General features: G+C 34.4%; 1 protein-coding gene across 3 annotated transcripts in view; it reads right to left on the bottom strand.

The window, feature by feature from the left end:
* Window positions 1–18,925, bottom strand: part of NELL2 (neural EGFL like 2) — a 316,189-nt gene that overhangs the window by 170,170 nt on the left and 127,094 nt on the right. For all 3 annotated transcript variants that reach the window (XM_019748417.2, XM_074325809.1, XM_019748418.2), the window contains exons 11-12: window positions 7,392–7,483; window positions 3,532–3,634 (exon numbers count right to left, since the gene is read on the bottom strand). In XM_019748417.2, the coding sequence (XP_019603976.2) occupies window positions 3,532–3,634; window positions 7,392–7,483 (195 nt within the window). The remainder of the gene's footprint in view (window positions 1–3,531; window positions 3,635–7,391; window positions 7,484–18,925) is intronic.

Here is an 18,925-nt window from a genome sequence, read left to right as displayed (position 1 = left end):
AACAGTAACTGAAAATAATTTTTAAAAATGAGTTGACTTGCAGTAGATATAAAAAATTTAACTAATATTATTAGGTTGGTGCAAATATAATTGCGGTTTTTGCAATTATTTTTAACCTTTTAAACTGCAATTACTTTTGCACTAACCTAATCGTAAAGTACAGATAGTAAGAATCAAAAAGGTGTAAATGAATAATGTGGGAAACTATGAATTATTCAGAAGTTGGGAGAGAACAATCTCAGCCTTCTGCTGTCCATGCCCCTACTACTTATGATTATAAGGTTCAATGAAGTAAATGCTAAATTAAAGTGGGGTGTCCAGTAAATAGGACTTGGTGGCATTGCAAGCAGAGAAAGGGGCAGTTGAGGGAGAAGGAATATGGGAAGGGCTGCAGATATGAAAACTCTATCACATTGTTTCTGTGTCTTTCTAAGTCAGACTCCTCGCTGTATCATCAAGTCTCTGTCATATTATAATTTGTCAAAAGCTTCCTTGAAAGTGAAAAGAACATTCCTGCTACATTGCTTCTGAGATGCTACTACAGAAGAGAGCCAATTGCAGGGTACCTAAAAAACAGCCTCGGTTGGATTGGATTTGGTGCCTGGAGATTTAGAGCCTTATTTCAGGGCAGAGCTTGGTTTCCAACCACTGACCTAGCCTCTCCTGGGAAGCTCAATGCTTTAATCTCATGCTCTGCCTTCAGGGAATATTTACTAACAGTTGTTGAACAACTTGCTTTGTCTGATGTAAGCACAGCATCTTCAGCATTAGTTAGACAGGCCTGGAAACTGCAGGCCAATTTTATTACAAATGAATCTGTCACAACGTGTAGGAGTTGACTCAAACTTTAAGCCTAGAGAACTTGACTTTTTTTAAGTTTAAAAGTCAGAGAATGCCAGGGGAACTCATTTGTTTACTCTGTATGTTTGAAGTCAGAAATTGAAGCAATCTTTATTATACATGGTGCTAAATGTTTCAAGGGGGCCAACTGGTCCAATTTCAGTTCCAGCATTATCTAAGCCACTGGTTCTCAATCCTGGCTGCATTAAAAAAAAAAAGAAAAAATTAATCAGCGAGGTTTTTTTCTTTTCTTTTCTTTCCTTTTTTTAAAAATAATGATACCAAGACTCCATTGCATATCAATTATATAAAAATCTCAGGTTGGAAGGGTATAGGGCACAGTATATTTTGTCACTGTATTTGGAGTGTGCTGTGTAAATACATTAATTTTTGAAACTGTAAACAATTTAAATGTAACACAATTTTTGTAGCTTTTTTCCATTTCTGAACTTGCTTTTTGTAATAATATATCAAGGCTCTTAAAAAAAAAAAAAAAAAAAAAAAGGATGTGATCAGGGCTTCTCTTGACAGTTGAAAGGCCCTATCTTGGTTTCTTACCCAAATCTCGTCCTAGCCAATCTTGACTAAGTTCTATGCTAGTCATGTGTCTAATCTCTGAGTAGCTCCAGGACACTACACTAATGGATGAAAGATGGCCACAAAATTTTAACACTCCTTCTTTCATGGTGAGGTCTACTTCTCCTCCCCTTGAATCTCAGCTGTCCTGTGACTGCTTTGACAAGTGAAGTATGGTAGAAGTGATGATGTGTCAGTTCCAGACCGAGTCTTTAAGAGACTGGAGCCACCATTTAAGAAGACTGACTGCTGTCCTGCTAGAGAAACCACAGAAAGAAGTCTTGAGATTACATGGAGCGAGAAAGAGTTCTGGCTGCACCCAGACTTCCTGTCACCCCTACTAAGATGTCCAGCAGACAGCGAGGCCATTTTGAATCTTCCAGCCCAGCCCAGCTTCCAGCTGAGTGACCCTAGTTAACATCACATGGAAAAGAAGAACCACCTGGCTAAGCCCTGTCTGAATTCCTAACCCACAATACTGCAATATATAATAAAATGGCTGTTGTTTTAAGCCACTGAGCTTTGGGGTGGTTTGTTATGTAGTAACAGATAACTAATGACCTGTAGTATCAGCATCACCTGGGAGCTTATTTGAAATGCAGATTCTTGGGCTTGACCTCAGACATACTGGATTACAACCTGCATTTTAATAACATCCTTAGGTTATCTGTATACACATTAAAGCTTGAGAAGCACTGGTATAGGCTACCTTGGCTGCCTAACTAAGCTGTAGACTGGAAGGAAGTCCAGTTTCCAAACATGAAACAGGGATGAGGGGTCTTCATTCATATCACATTCCGCACATGCTCTGTACAAGGCACTTGCTCAGGCACTGTGAGGATACAAACTCTAATGGCTCTTCCTGTTTGTTTATTAGATTATAGTCCATTTTAGTAGTGTTCCTTGGTTCCTGAGAACTATCCTCGAAGCTCCTTGAAAACCATTTTGAAATTCCCAAAGAACCTTTCACAGAACTAAGATTTTAAAACTCATAATTGATTGCATGGAAGAAGGCTCTAATCTAAAAAGAAAAGGAAACAAGTGCACCACCCTGCTAAAAATGGGAGTGAAGTATCTTGTGTCTACTTTCAATAAATTAGGTTAAAAGAAAACAAAATGGTATATGCTTTATAAAGTTTCTTTTTTTTTTCTACTTAAGTTTTACTTTGCATCAACATAAAAGCCATGTTCAAACAAGTGTTATTAGCTCATTTAGGGCAGTTTGTTATACAGTATCAATCACATGAATTATGAGCACTAACTATATAGCCCAGGTGTCATACGAGTTATTAAGGATATAGAGATGAATATAAAGAGCCAGTCCTGCCTTCAAGGTGCATAGTCCAATGAAGGAGATGGACTCACAAACATAATTTTAAGGTAATATAGGAAGGCAATATAATTTCACAATTGGTAAGGATCATAAAATGTTCCATATAATCAATCCTTGAATCTATAATAAAATACAAAGTGCCAGAGCCGTTAGTGATGGGGAATTCTCTGCCTCCTGAGGAGTCCCACTGCATTTCTGAAGAGCTCAAATTTTACAGTTTTCTTATACTGAACTAAAAATCCAAGTCCCTTCTACTTGTTGGTCCTAGGCCTATCACCACAGAGGCAACACAAAACAAGCAATGCGTGTCTGATGGCCTCTCTCTTCTTGGTCGTACAGAAACCTAGGAGAGAAGAGAGTAGAACTGAGAAGAAAGGAATCTGAAGCAATCCAAATGGGAATTATGTCATGTCAACTATAAAAACAAACTAAAGAGAAATGAAAAGCAAACTAATAAAACTAATGAAGTAAGTCAGCGCTGTTGTATACATTCCTTCAGCAGTGTCATGCTGACTCAGAACCTGTACAAGGAGAGAAACTTAGCAATCCAGAGCTTGAGACAAGACACCTAGCAGAAATGCAAGGGAGCATTTCATTTTAATTCAACCACTACAATAAATACTTTGTGACTATCTACTATGTGCCAAATCAGGAAAGCATTTTGGGAAATATTACTAGTCTTTGGAAATAACTAGCTTATAAATATTTCTATTTCATCTCAGTTGAATTTGCTTCCTAAAATGACTCATGCACATAAATCTGACTTTACAGAAAAGTCTTACCTTTGCAAACTTTGCAACAGCTATGAGACAAGGTAATCTGATGCGACTCTGGACATTCCAAAACTGGGCAGCCTGAACTCTCAACCAGCTTCATAGTCTGCTCCTGTTAGACAACAGAAAATAAATGCTTCAAAACGTCTTAATTAGGACTTACTAAGAAGTTTCCAAATCCAACACCTGAGCAGGCTCTTCAAACATTAGACTAAAATTTTCACCCTGAGAACCTCTGAGAGCACAGGTCACAGGCTCATTCACAAAATGACATTAAATCACTACTGGAAAGACTTTAAAATTCACAAGCAGAACTTGGAAAGCACTTTAAAATGAATATTGTAGCCATGTGTACAATTTGCCAAACATCTGGGTAATCCTGAAAAAGTCTGTTAGTTTTACAATATATTTTCATATCCAGATGACAACTGTGGCAAAGATACAGCTTGAATTAGATCAACAGCTCACCGAAAACAAATAAAAATAAAAACTGAGCTTTTTAAACATTCTCATTTCAAAATTTTCTAAACTGATATTAAAGAGATTCTCACAGGTGAGTCTGGTAAAAGTATTGGGGATCTCCCAAAAAAACTGTAAGGGAAATGAAGGCAGGATTTAAGTTTCTTGTGAATGAATGCCTAGTGTATTTTCTGGCACATAATTGGCACTCAAAAAAATTTAGTGAATGAATGAAAAAACTCAATGTAATATTATCATAGTTCTAGCAACCAAAGTAGATAAAATCCTTCTCATGGAGAAATCAAAATACAAAATACTTTTCTGATAAATGTAGTAACATTGCCCTTAAAGCAAACATTTGGCTCCTGTATTATCAATCTTTAATCTCTTAAGAACCGGATCATTTACTATGTTATATTATGCTTGCCAGTACATAAGTAATAAAATAACTGTTAAAACTTGCAAGCTTCCATTTAATATAGTGCTTAGATTTTTAGATGTCATTTCTATAAGAACTGCTTTTATGGAAGAAGCACTCATTTCAGTATCTCTCTCTTCATGGTTTTTCTATGAAAAAGACCTCCAAATCCTCATAACCTCTTATCGAGAAAGTGGCAGGAGATGTGAATACAGTGGAGTCACATGCTAGTCTTCTTTTGGCGTGACAGTAATATCCATCTGGTAATCTTATTTTCAGAACCAGTGTTTTTCTGTGTTACTCTTAAAGTCACAGTCTCCCAGGACATATTTTCAAGGCCACAAAACTGACAATAAAGGAACAAAGAAGGACTAGAATTGACAGTCCAGAAAATGGAAGCACAAGAGAGCTGTCAGTTGTGTAAAGGTGTAAATACTGAACCTAAGGAGCCTGAAGGGGGAAGAAACAATGGGAGTCCCCACTGTCAAGAATTTAGTCAAGAACTACAAAAGCTTATGATAATCCAGGAGAGCTGTGCTGTATAATCAATAGCCATTAGCTCCATGTAGCTCTTGAACACTGTAAATGCAACATACACACAAGATTTTGAAGACTTAGTGTGACAAAAGAATGAAAATATTTCACTAAGAATTCTATATTAATTACATGTTAATAATATTTTTAATATGTGGGGTTAAATATAGAAAATTTAGCCCAATAAAAAGAACATTTGTGGTTTGCATCATATTTCGAGTGGACAGCACAGCATTAGAGTGTGGGAAATGGTGACTTTTGTTTGAGTAAATAAAAGGTAACATCCATTCATTCACCCAATATTTACAAAACACCCACAATGTCGTCTAAATAGACTCCTCACTGAACCAATTTTAAATGAAAGCATTTTATAGCTATTTTAAAATTAAACAGGCAACTATCCCAATAAGTGTCTAAAGCACAATTATCAATAGTAGTATGGAACACACCGGTCAGATGAAAAGAGCACACACACACACACACACACACACACACACACACACAGTAGAGAAACTTGAAATGTCCTCAAGATTTTTAAATTTAGAGCTGATAATTCAAATTTAGAGTTTACCATTAGAAACCAGTTGACAAAAGTTTTCTACTTTCCTTGAAATAACTTTTCTCTGTTCTGACTCCATTTTCGCAACATGGAGTCATTAGATCTCCCTCTAAGTCTTCTAATTCTTATATCTTTAATGGGACTTACTCCACTCAAAATAGCATTGGCGTAGAGAAAAAACTGATAGTTGCTAGATGGGAGGGGGTTGAGGGATGGGAGAGAAGGTAAAGGGATTAGAAAATACAAATTGGTGGTCACAAAATAGTCACAGAGATGTGAAATAAAATGTGAGGAATATAATCGATGTTGTAAAGACTATGTAGGGTGTCAGATGGGTATGGACTTATTGAGGGGATCAATTTATAGATTATATAAATGTCTAACCACGGTGCAGTACACCTGAAACTAATATAAAATAATATTGAATGTCAACTATAATTTAAAAAATAAATTAGTATATATATATATATATATATATATATATATATATACACACACACACATATATACATATATATATATATATATAGTATAGTCATGGGATGTTAAGTACAGGATAAGGAATATAGTCAATGGTATTGTAATAGCTATGTACGGTGTCAGAGGGGTAGTAGACTTGGTGGGGGTTATCACTTTGTAAGGGGTGTAAATGTCTAATCATTATGTTGTTTTGTACACCTAAAACTAATAATAATAAAAAAACAGCATTTATGTAGGAACGCTGGTAGAAAAATGTCCATCTTAAAATAGAGTTCAGCAATTCATATTAATAATGTTCCTATGCTTCAGATCCTTTATCTTTAAGATGATAACCTACATCATAGGAGAGCCTATTTAAAGCCAAAAGCAGCAGCTAGAATACTTTATAATGGGCATGAATTAGAGCTTTCATGTTCTGGAAATCAAATCTGTCACAGTCTTGCCTCTTTACATCTCCTCTTTGCTTATCCTAAAGGTTTTCCAATTTAAGATGCATTAAGTATGTAGCTGGCATTTGTCATATTCAATTTATTTTGGCAAAATTCTTAGAATTTTCCTTTCCCCAACACTTAATACTGATGTAAATACTGATAGTTTATTGGTGGTGCCAGCAGAGTAAATCACTTACCTTATTTTTCTACATTATCTATACATACTAAATCATCCCAAAACCTATGTATGGGAGGCATTTAAAGAGTAAAATTAAGAATCAAATGAAACGCCGAAAAATTATATGTAGACAGTTTTCTTCAGACAGAATATGGTTTGGAATATAATATTATGGTCCGGAAATATAACCTTATAGTTCATAAAAAGAAAATATGAAAAATGTTATGAAACATATTTAGTTTTTCAACTAAATCAAGAAGAGTTAAAAAAGAATCACATTAGCTTCAGAAGCATACTTTAAGAGACCAAGGCGGTAAATTTATAAAGAATTCCCCTTCAAATCACATAAAATATTCCTCCCAAAGGGATTACGATCAGTGTCGGTCTCATCTTCATCCAACAGCTATTTTTTATTAGGTGATTTTTATGTTTCATTTTTAATTGGACTGAGTGATATTTCTCACATCGCTCAAAACCATGAATGACAATGGGCTGAGTCTATCTTTGTCTACATTTTCTTTACAACAGAAAACAAGGAGCTGATTTAAATTTGGAAAATATAAAACAGCTTCATAAAACTTTAATTTGACAAAAGACCATTTTTATTTATTGGTTAAATTATTTTACAACCATTAATTTACATGTTTTCAAAAATAATGGAAATTCCCATACATTTGAACTATAATTTATATCTTACATTTTCTCCTTGTCTTAGAGATTTTAAAAGTATTACAAGGGTGAGATTTTAAAGAAACCATTTACTGTATATAACTCAAAGAATTTTGAAAAATTCATGAAAAGTTTTCTTACCTTGCACTCATAGAGAACACATACTCCAGAAGAGGAATAAACTGTATTTCTTTCTCCTTCAAAGTAGGTTCGTCCTTGAAATTGGCATATTGCTTTGGAATAAAAAATACATGTATATGTATTTATTTTTCATTAGAAAAATAGTTCAGAAGTTTGCAGATAATTCTGCAACAATATTTTATATATTCTCATGCCTTTTCAAGGTGTTTGAGTAATTATAAACCAAAATTCAACCTAACATAAGGCATATGCAGGTTCAAGTTATTATCATGCCTATTAAGTTCAGAGAGTAAAATAAGGTACAAAAAGGATAAGGAGCAATATTCAGTCAGAATTAGACTCTGAAAAAGGAGTGCTGATAAGCAGACTGTCAGGCAATTATTTGTCTGCTAAATGATGTCCCACTTAGGGCATATTAAGCAGGTGCTTAGAACAGCTACAAATCAGGGCAACACAAATACGAGAAAAGTTCATTTTTATATACCATTACAGAATTTTAAAAACAGAAAATTCGAAAGAAACTATATTAATTTCAGCACATATATACATAAATTCTGTTTTATGGGTTAGTATTATTTATTTACAAGTACATATTAGTATTATTTTATTTATAAGTACACACACGGCACCTTATTTAGGATGTTGAAAGGTTTTAATCTGGGCCTGCCTTGCTTCCATCACAATTAAATAAAATTTTAAAACAGAACTTCAGACTTGATGGGGAAAACATTTTTTTTTTTAATTAGTGAAAATGTATAGAAAGTATCAAATAATTTTTGAATCTTTCAAAGTATTTACAATTCACATAAACATTTAGCCAATGGAAATTGTTTGCTTGTTTTGCAATAAATGTTTCACACTACCCATGTTGATTCATCACCTAAAGAGAGACAAATTTACCCTGAAGCTAATGAATTTAACCTTCAGTATCCGTCTCTGGCTTAGACCCCATCTAAGACTCTGAACTAACTTTTATTTTCATCATTTTGTATTGTTGTTCTTTGAAAGGGCACTCAATATTGTAGATGCTTTGCAGCCTCATAACACCAAAATCACCCCAAGCTAATTACTTCAAAAGACCAGTGGCAGTGATCACCTGACAGGCAAAACTCAAGCAGTTTGTCAGTCCTATTTACTAAACCTAATTTTTAATTTTAACTGCACGGATTTTACAAAATGAATGTGTAAGCTTCCTTTTCATTTCATTGTAAGAATTAGAAGACAGACCTTTTTCCTCTTGAGAATTTATATTCTCCCATTACCTTTAAAGGATCAAGCTGCATATAATAATTTGTAATAAAAAATTAGACATATTTTTATCAATAATATTAAATATATATGGTTGTACAAATATTCATACTTAAAGTGTAACCCAACTTTAACCTTCACTGAAAAATTAACTGATTATTTAAAAGCTGTACATTTAAATAATGGAAAGCATGCACACTTTTAAAATGCCATCCTTCAACTGATCTCCTTACTCAGCTTTTTAAAAAATTTCACTACATAATATATATCACTGGTGAATTGATTTTAATGTTTTGGAGTGTGCTAGAAAAGAATACAACTTACTTGCATAAATTATATTACTTAACTCGCTGAAGCTTGCTCACTCATGAATATTCAAAATGAGACTACAGATTTGTTAGTTGCACAGTATCTGTCATGTTATGAATTAAAATAGCATGTGCATTTACTTAATGAACCTGATTGATTAAAAAATATATCTCCCCAACACATAACTTTTAAATGTGCTTTTTTTTTCCTTATGTGATCCAGTAATCTCAAAATACCAAGATCTGGCATACTGTGTGTTCGACTGCACTTAATAAGAACCACATTTTATAAGATAATGCGAATAAATAAAACCTTCTTACTTCGATTCAGCACCTGCCATTCAAAGGTTTCTACGCCTATTATATGACTTGATAACTGCAGCCTATTTAAGTCCAAGGGTATGTTGAAGAAAAAAAGTGATGCTTCAAGTCTTTCTTAGACCAGAGGGGAAAGAAACACTGTAAAAAATGCAAGGATAAATTTTCCTTATATAAAGTCCTATAATAATTTAATATTCATGCAGAGCAGATGGACCTTCTGTTTTAAACTCTTAATTCAAAAGACTCAAATAGGCAACTTGTGGGACAATAGGGCACCAAATGGAGCTTGGCAGAGGGAGAAAGCACAAAAATGAATGAGATCACAATTGCTTCGTTTCCTTTCAAGCAATGAGCACAAACAGGGTGAACCTGGCTTAGGGAGAACCCAAAGTGACTGATTTTTGTCTTGAACTCAGAAAATCTATAATCATTCCTAAAAATACTACAAGGAATCCTAAAAATACTATTAGGATGGCTCCACGATTTAGAAGTAAATGGAAGGGGATGAAAGCCATATTAATTTATTAATACATTTAACAAACATGTACTGAGCTGCTGCTGTATGTTGGTGGTCTGCTAGGTACTAGGAACCAAGGATGAATTATCAAGCTGTCTATTTAAGATAAGTGCATTTTATGCATATATATATATATATATGTATATTTTATGTATATTAAGTATATATATGTTATACTTTGATTTTTAAAAATGAAATGAAATGCAGATTCTTACATTCAAGAGAAGTAATAACAATAATAATTTATTGAATGAATTTCTGGAAAAAATGAATGAGACATGATTCATGCCCTCATTATTTAACATGGCAGACAGACTCATACACCACTAACTACAAAAAAAGCCAAACTGATGTGTTTTAATTAGAAATCCCTAAGTTGTATGTAAACACGGGAGACTGAGTAGTGAACTTCTAAGATGGACAACTGGATCATGGCGGAGGAAACAAATCAGCGCTGGTGAAGAATCCGTTCTCTGGCAAGCAGGAAGTCAGCATCACCGTAGGGCAAAGGAACAAGGAAAGGAAATGGTTTTCCTGGAGCCCAATATGAGCCAGTTATGGAGGAGAGGCTGGCTGCCTAGTGAGTGTAATCATGAGACACAGCTACTGCCAGAAACACAGGCTGGTGCAGACAAGGAGCAGAGAAGAGACATGGCCAACTCTCTCTCCTCCTGACTTCCAACTTCCTGCCAGTGCCTCCCACTGGCAAACCCTACCCAACGCCAGCTGGCAAGGAGACAGGGTGATGCAGTCTGTGGTCTGGCTCCTGGAGCACAGAGTAGAGCAGAAAAGGAAAGAGAATGGAACTGGGAGCATGGGGTACACAGGAAGAGTAACAGCACCTAGCACGGGTGGCTATCATAATAATACACTTTGGACCATGAAGAGGTCTGGTTTACAAGGATAGGTTGCTTAGAAGGGCATGAGAGAGTAGAACACAGAACAACTACATTTTAAGAGAAAACACAGAGGCATTTTAAAAATGCAGATCCACCCTAAAGAAAAACCCAGACAGCTTATCAAGATGAGGTCCTCTGGCAAGCAGAAAGCAAGTGGAAGAACTGAGCCCTGGAGAGATCGAGTGTCAAAAGCAGCAAGGAAGGCAGCCTATGTCCACGCCCTGATCTTAACCAAAGCTGCCCCTACAGGTATCAGGAAGAAAGCCTCGGAGGTCATAATAATCACTGTGGCTACCACAGTGATTGCAAGAAAGTCTCTAGCATTCCCTAGCTGAAATGTGCCTGTCTGCTCACCTTTCACTAACAGAGTATAAAGTAATCACTTCCTCAACAAAACAACAAAGAAAAATCATTTTGCTGTATTGATTTCTTGTTTAATTCAATTGTATTGACATGTTCACAGTCAGAGGCTTCATTGCTTTCTTAGTTGGGGGTGAGTGTGTGTGTGTGTGTGTGTATGTGTGTGTGTAGGCGCACACATGTATGTGTGTATATACAGCACTAACTTTCTTGTGGATTCCTATGCCACAAATCATTTACCAGCTTAAAGCAGAATTATATCAACTAAGCTACATTTTCAAAGATCTATGTTTAAATGATTTATTGAGTATATCGCATGTATATATTACATATGTGTTTCTAGGGAAATGGATATTAATTTATGCTTATGAGCTTATCACTTTGTAGACTAAGAAGCAAGGTCTCCATGGAGTAAGACTAACCCATAGCACTACAGCTACTCATAAGCTATTAATGTTAACCAATGTTAAATGCACATTTACTGTGACTCTGGTATATGCTGCTGTGTGCATACCTCCAGGAGGTACCATTCCCATCACAGTCTATGTGAATTGTGTCACCCAGAGCCGTCCAGTGCACAGCCTCTTCAACCATAGATAGGGACAAAGTTAGAACTTGGGAAAATTCAATAGGATGATATAAAAACTGGTATATATGTTTTACTATGGCTATATTAAACATCACTGATTATAGTTACTAGCACCATAATTAAAAGAGAATCTGCAAAAACAATTAATTTCAATTATTTTCACTTCATCCCCCCCCCATTTTAACAATTAACAAGAATTAGGAAGACAAGAAATGGTACAGATACAAATTCGAAAGTCATCAGCTGTGAAAAAAAAGTGAAAAGTAACTTATAATACAGATTGAGAAACAGATAAGTGAAAAAAGCCAGTAAAACTCTAAAAGTCCTAAAACACACATGAAATTCCTGATCTACTGGTTATTAATGCAGAGACAGAAAATGCAGATTCCTCTAAGAGATTTAAATCAACTTCTGCAAACCTTTGTAGAAAGAATTATACAAATCTATAGAAAAAATATTTTAGAATATAAAAGCAAAAGGACATCATATCATATTTCACTTCAAAACATTTCCTCACTACATATTTAGCTTGCTTTTTTATTGCTAGATTGAAAACACATGAATCTATTTTAAATGTCCCAACTGGTATCAACACCTTTCAAAATGACCCAACACAATACTAAAAGTTATAGATACTAAAAAGAAAACCAGTATAATTCACTTAGGTGAGGAATGGGATTTACGGTTTCTTTAAAATTCTCTTTGAGAACACCAGGTGTCACTGATCTTTAGATTGTTTAGCCATCTGTTAAAGACAGAGCTGTATATAATAATAGTTTTTATATGGTGTTTTTTTAAATCTTCATTTCGTCTGGGAGGGGTCTTAAAAATCCCAGGTACAACAGCAGTTATTTCATTTCATGCCAACATGATATTTGTTAGTGATATATAAATTGAAATTGTTGGATGAAGAAATATATCATTAACTGTAACTATGTATATTTGTATTTTTGTTATAGCTTTTAAAAAAAGAATATACAATAAATACATTCATGAGGCAGGCTAAAATTCCATGGAGTCAAAGAAACAAACAAAAATTCCAACGTGTTTCGATATTATTAAAAGACTCCAATCAACTGTGCTGCATTTATCCAGCCCACAATCTTTTCTGTAATCTGGACTCATTTGGAGTCAATCCTTACCAATATGGTTGTTATAAATTTCTTGAACATTAACTGCTATAAATTAATTTTTCCCTCTTCTACAATGCTTAAATCTATTTTAGAGATACTGATCACATTTTCCTTTTCTCTAGGTACTTGTATAGTTTTTTAATCTTCCTACATGAGGACAGGGACAGTGTCTTATTTGTCTTTGGATCTTATTCAGCACCCAGCACTGGCCCTGCATAATAAACTCTAAAGGTCTGCCCAACTTTTTTTAAGTTCTCTTTCAGCTTCCTGTTTGATGAAAAGCCTGAAAACAATTCAACTGGACCTCTCTGATCTTCACAGTTCCCTTTAAATTTGGCCTTATCCTTTGATTTCGCCTCATATAATAAAGCCTCTATTATAAATTGGGTCTCAGAAATATTTTGCCCTTTTGGTAATACTGCAGCTTACTTTCCACTGCAGTAGAGCTGAAGTACTTAAAACGGGAGCAGGTTTGTCTACCAGTTAATGAAAAGTAGCTGGCTATTCTCATAGCAGTGACTTACTAACATGAATAATACAAGGTAACATGTACAATGGACGTCAGCTGGGGCAATTTGTTAACAAAACCTTCTCATTCCTCTACAGAAAACCAATTTTTGTGAATCAGTGCTATTTAAAATGATCAGAATTTAAGGAGTGTTTAAATAATTCACAAAATTCATTCATTACACATGATTGCTTCCTTTAACTAAATCTTATTAATTGAGAATTTAGTTGTTTGCAAAACTAATATTAGAGTTAAGGAATGAGATCATGAAAGTAGCTGTGCAACTCTCCTTTCTCGTGTTATATGTCATGTCCTTGGGCTTTTAAAGGACCAAAGAGTGCTTCTCCTAGGGGGCCTTAATTTAGGTCAGTAGCCTATTCTTCCAAAAAGAGAACAGGCCCTGAAACACCATAAATCTAGCAGTAGTAAGGGGTTAGGAGGCAAAGGAGGATAAAAATAACTTCGAGAACTTCCAGAATAGAACAAAAGCAAAAATTCTAAAACCCCGTCCAGGTCAGCCTGTGGGTTTCAGGGGCTATATACTGGGAAAACAAGAATTGTGTATTTAAAGGCCAAATTTATATCTGGAAGGAAGGATTCAGTGCTTTTGCCCCTAATTTAATTTTACCATTTAATTTGCAAGTAAGCATACTCTGAATTTTTTTCATTTAGCTACCTTTCCATCACTGGCCTTATTATTGATCCTGGCTTATACAGCACAGAATGGAGTAAGAAAAACAATGTAATCAATTAATTAAGTCTTATGGGGATAAGAAAAATAAATTTAATGAGTGGAGGTAAAGATTTGGAGAAAAATATAGTATTCATGTTAATACACGACAGCCATTAAAAGCGACAGAACACAAACACAACACAAGGTAACAGGTTTTATCACTTTAAAAGAAAACGTAATGTATAATATAATAAGGGAAAGTTCACACATTGTAAGTTTCAAAGCCAGCGCTAGAATCATCTGACAGTCCTATATATCTTTTCTTACCACTAAAATCCAGTGAACTCAGTCAAAACTTGGACACCTAATCTTTGGTTTAATTTTGTGGAATATTTTTGCCAAAAAGACTGGCACCATTTAGACACATTTTGTTTCAACATTACAGTGAAGGGGGTGTTGAACATGGACATGTTTTGTAAACTGTAAAACATGATCCTTTTCATTATAAACCTTTTCATTATAACATTAGTGCTCAATAAAGAGATTACAAGTAAAGACCCTGAAACAGTGATTGTGCTGGTTTAGAACAGCCTCTTGTATACAGGCAAAACAAAGAGGAGGGAAAGTATTGGGGGGTAGCTGTCTTACAAGGACTTATTTTAAATGCAGTTTCCTTCCATTCTGCCAAGAATATGAGCCAAGGGAAGAGAAGAAGCACAAGGTTAAAGGGAGTCAGATCTGTGTAGAACAAGACATGCAGAAGAATGAGGAGAGAGCAGAGGAGGCAGCAGGGAACAGGAACATTTTGAAGTATACTTGAGATGGAGCAGAAGGAACAAAAACAGAAAGCAACAAAAGGTTAAACAGGTAGAGAAAAATAATTTCATAAAGACTTGCAGCAAGAGTGGAAATGAGAAGCATTTATGATCACCTCCTGTCTGCCAGTCACACTGTCTTAGGAAGGCGCCTTCCTCCCTTCAAGGAGAATTCAGCCCAGTGTGGGAAGCATATGAGCACATGCACAAGTAACCACATATAACTCAGAAGCAAGGTTGGAACAGGAAGGAAGAACAAACTCTTACAAGGATGCAATTTAAAATGCTTCACAGAAGAGGAACATTTGAAAACAAGCACTGAAGGATAAATGTTTTAATATGATTTGAATAAGGGAAAAATTACTCATGATATATTCAGAGAATATAATAGAATATGAATCATAATAATATACTTAGTACCTGATTCTAATGAACATCTAGTCAGGATACCTATATAAGCTGGAACTGATTTATTATAAACTGATTTTATAACCCAACCTACTGGGCCAACAGTTCTCAACTGGAGATGCATATTAAAAGAACTTGAAAAGCATTTACAATTCTCTTCCCCAGCTGCATACCAGTTCAATTAATAAGAAACTCTGAGGGTAGGAACTGCACCTCTTTATTTTTTCAAAGCATCCCAGGTATAGCTAAGCTTGAAAACTATTTTACTATGTAGAGAAAAAAGAACTAGGAACAGAGAAAAATACAACTAACGTTCAAATTGAACAGTCATAGATATTCAGTAGCCTTTTTATCCTATGTTATCTGGAGAGGTATTTGGTTCACTGACTGAAAAAAAAAAATCAGTTAAAGTGAGAAATTATAGACAGCAATAAATATGTACCTTAAACATTTTAATTTAAAACCAAACCCACACACATTCAACAATGTTTTGAAGTAAAACACCTTCCTTTAACATGGATTTTTTTTTTTATTGTGTCTCATTGTAGTCTTAAATATATAAACAAAACTTATAATGTGTCCCTTACAATTTCTAATTTTTTTTTAACGTAGAGTAAGATAGATACTCACCAAGCAATCTGAAGAGGAATCGTTCTAATACTATGTTTTCTTCTACATTTTACAGTTGTCTTATTAACATCTATTTCAAGAATATAGTTTTTAGTAGTTTGAGCTTATCAGTTTTTCTCACAACATTCCACCTAAGTTTTTATTTTAAAAAGTATTTTTTTACATTTGTATTTCATTGTTTCACCTATTATATGTATATGCATTTATAGCAATTCAATAATATTACAATAAAACAAATACAACTGACATAAACATGGTTGGAACAAACGCCGTTAGCATGCAAATCATGTTGTAGGAGCATAAGTGTATAGGCTTAGGTTCAAGTTTAGTTGATACTTTATTTTTAATAGAACCAATGGAAATTGTAGATGAGCACTTTTCAAATCACCCTGAGATCTTATTTAAATAAAGATTTTGATTAGGTAGATCTGGACTGGGTGGGGCTTGAGATTTTGCCTGTCTAGCCAACCAGCTTCCAGGTAATCTAACGTTGCTGATCCAGTGATCACGCTTGGAATAACAAAGTTACAGATAACTGATTATTAACCTTGCTTGCACATAAGAATCAACTAATGAGATTGTTGAAAATACTGATGTGTGGAACCCAGACCAATTATATCAAAACCTCTAGAGGAGGGGCCCTGGCTTCAGTATTTTTTAAAAGCATCCAGGTAATTCCAATGTATGGCCAGTGTTGAGAATCACTGGTGTAGATTAATCAAACTAGTTAATTCAGTGAGCTTTAAATATAAATCTCCATTCCAGATAATATCAGAGAGTGACTCACAGGATGTTACTATAAGAATCTGGCCAAAATTATATTAATTGTATGCTACAGATAAGAATAACATCATAAACCTAAAGTTCTTAACTTCTAGATAATTATTTATGTTTATAACTTTAAAAAGTAATAGGAGTAACTGAAGTGAAGGACAAGGGGGAAGATAAGGGAGAGGAAGGCAATGACAGGGGGTAACGGGGAGGCAGACAGAGAGAGAGAGAGAGAAGTCATATACACTGCAAGACTGGAGACTGACCCTCATTAAATACAGCTGTGCTGTATTTTGGGATAAAATATTTGTTGAAATACATCAATTTTTCCTATTTTTAGACAATTTTCCCATTAGGGGGCCAATTAAGTAAAATTTTCTATGGCTATGCTAAATGAAACATTAAGGTTAAATGTTAAAAACATTTAAGTCTGGAAATTAAGAATTCAATTACACCAAGCTTAACACGTCTCATAATAATATGTCAAAATTTGGTTACATTCCCCCCAAAAGTCTCCAAAATTAAGAAGTGAAAGGGCATCCCATCATGTTTCATGCCTTCGAAGATACCATATGTATTGCTCTATTTCTTCTCATGTCCATTTATTAAGTAGAAAATTATGGAAATGTTCATGCTTATCTTCTCACTCAATAAATACTGAGTGGCGCCTAAATGCCAGACACTGCTGAGCTCTGGGAACACAGCAGTGAACAGAAAGGTGTAGACTGGATCCTCACAGAATCTGCAATATAGAGGAGGATTCAAGGACAACTAACTAGGCAACTAAACAATGATTGGAAGTAACACTAAGTCAAGGAAACAAGCAAGAACCTGAGGTACTGAATAACTCAGAGGCCATTTTTGATTTGATCAGGGAAATTTTTGGATTGATCATGAGACGAAATTTTAGCTGAGACCAAAGTCTGAGAGAAGCAAATATGGGGAAGAATGATGGGGGGGGGGGGGAGGGAATTCCAGGCAAAGATAGAAATTAGCTTGACTTAGTTAAGAAACTGAATGAATTCTAGCATGGCATTTTCTACATATCTATTTTTACTGATTTCTAGCCTATTTGCATTGTGGTCAGATAGTATATCCTGTACAATTTAAATCCTTAAAAATTTATTGAGATGAGCTTTATCATGCAGTATATAATCAATATTTGTAAATATTCCATGCATGCTTAAAGGAATAGGTAAATTGAACTTGAGTAGCGTAATGATCTATATGTATTCATTAGGTTTGGATTGTTAATCACATTCAAGCGCTCTGTATCCTTAATGATTTTTTTGTGTGTATGCTTGTATTATGTCAATTACTGCAACTTCACTCTGATTATGGATGCATCTATTGCTCTGTCAATTTTGTTTCATGTATGTTGAGGCTACATTATTAGGTAGATAAAAATTTAAATTGTTATGCCTTCCTTATGATTTGAAATTTTATCATTATGAAGTAACTCTAGTAATACTTTTTGCTGTAACGTCTACTGCATCTGATATAAATCATGAGGAACCAACTTTCTTTTCCATGGATTATCTTTTACTGTCCTTTCACTTTTAATCTTTCTGTATCCTTATGTTTTAGATGTACATCATTTAAGCTAGATTTCATTAAGTTTCAAAATATTTATCTTTTAAACTGCATTATTTAGCCCACTTACATTCAATCTAACAGCTACTATATTTAGTTTTTAAATCTACTATCTTATTTTGAGCTTTTTCTTTTTGCTGACTATGATGTTTCTTTTTCTCCCCCATTTAAAACTTATTTTGGATTGATTAATTTTTCATCATTCCATATTCCCCAACACAGTAAGACATTTTAACAAATTTTACTCTCCACCATACTATAATTTTGTTTTTAATATTCTATATATTCTTAAATAAGATATAAGGATGATATTATCTTATTCTACAAATATTCATATAGAATAACTCACTACATATTTTATTTTTTCAGATTTTTATTTTTCTAAAACATTTTTACTTTGTGTAATTTTTGAAAGTTATTCTTAAGTACAGAATTCCAGGTCAGAAGCTTTTTTTCCTTCTATGTATTGAATATAATTTCATTCCCTTTTGGTTTCAACTGTTGTTGTTGAAAAGTCAGTGTGCACAATATTAAAGGAAAAGAACAAAGTGAGAGGATTGATGCCACCAAACTTCACACTTACTATAAAGCTGCAGCATTCAAAACAGAGTGATACTGGGGGAAAAAGAAAGAGAGAGAGAGAGAGAGAGAGAGAGAGAGAGAGAGAGAGAGAGATCAATGAAACAGAATAAAGAGCCCAGAAATAGACCCCATAAATATAGTCAACTCATTTTTGAAAAGAGAGCAAAGGCAATACAATG

The sequence above is a fragment of the Rhinolophus sinicus genome, linkage group LG02 (assembly GCF_036562045.2).
Source record: "Rhinolophus sinicus isolate RSC01 linkage group LG02, ASM3656204v1, whole genome shotgun sequence".
Classification (NCBI taxonomy): domain Eukaryota; kingdom Metazoa; phylum Chordata; class Mammalia; order Chiroptera; family Rhinolophidae; genus Rhinolophus; species Rhinolophus sinicus.
The sequence above is the reverse complement of the archived record's forward strand: the minus strand, read 5'-3'. Positions and strand labels throughout refer to the sequence as shown.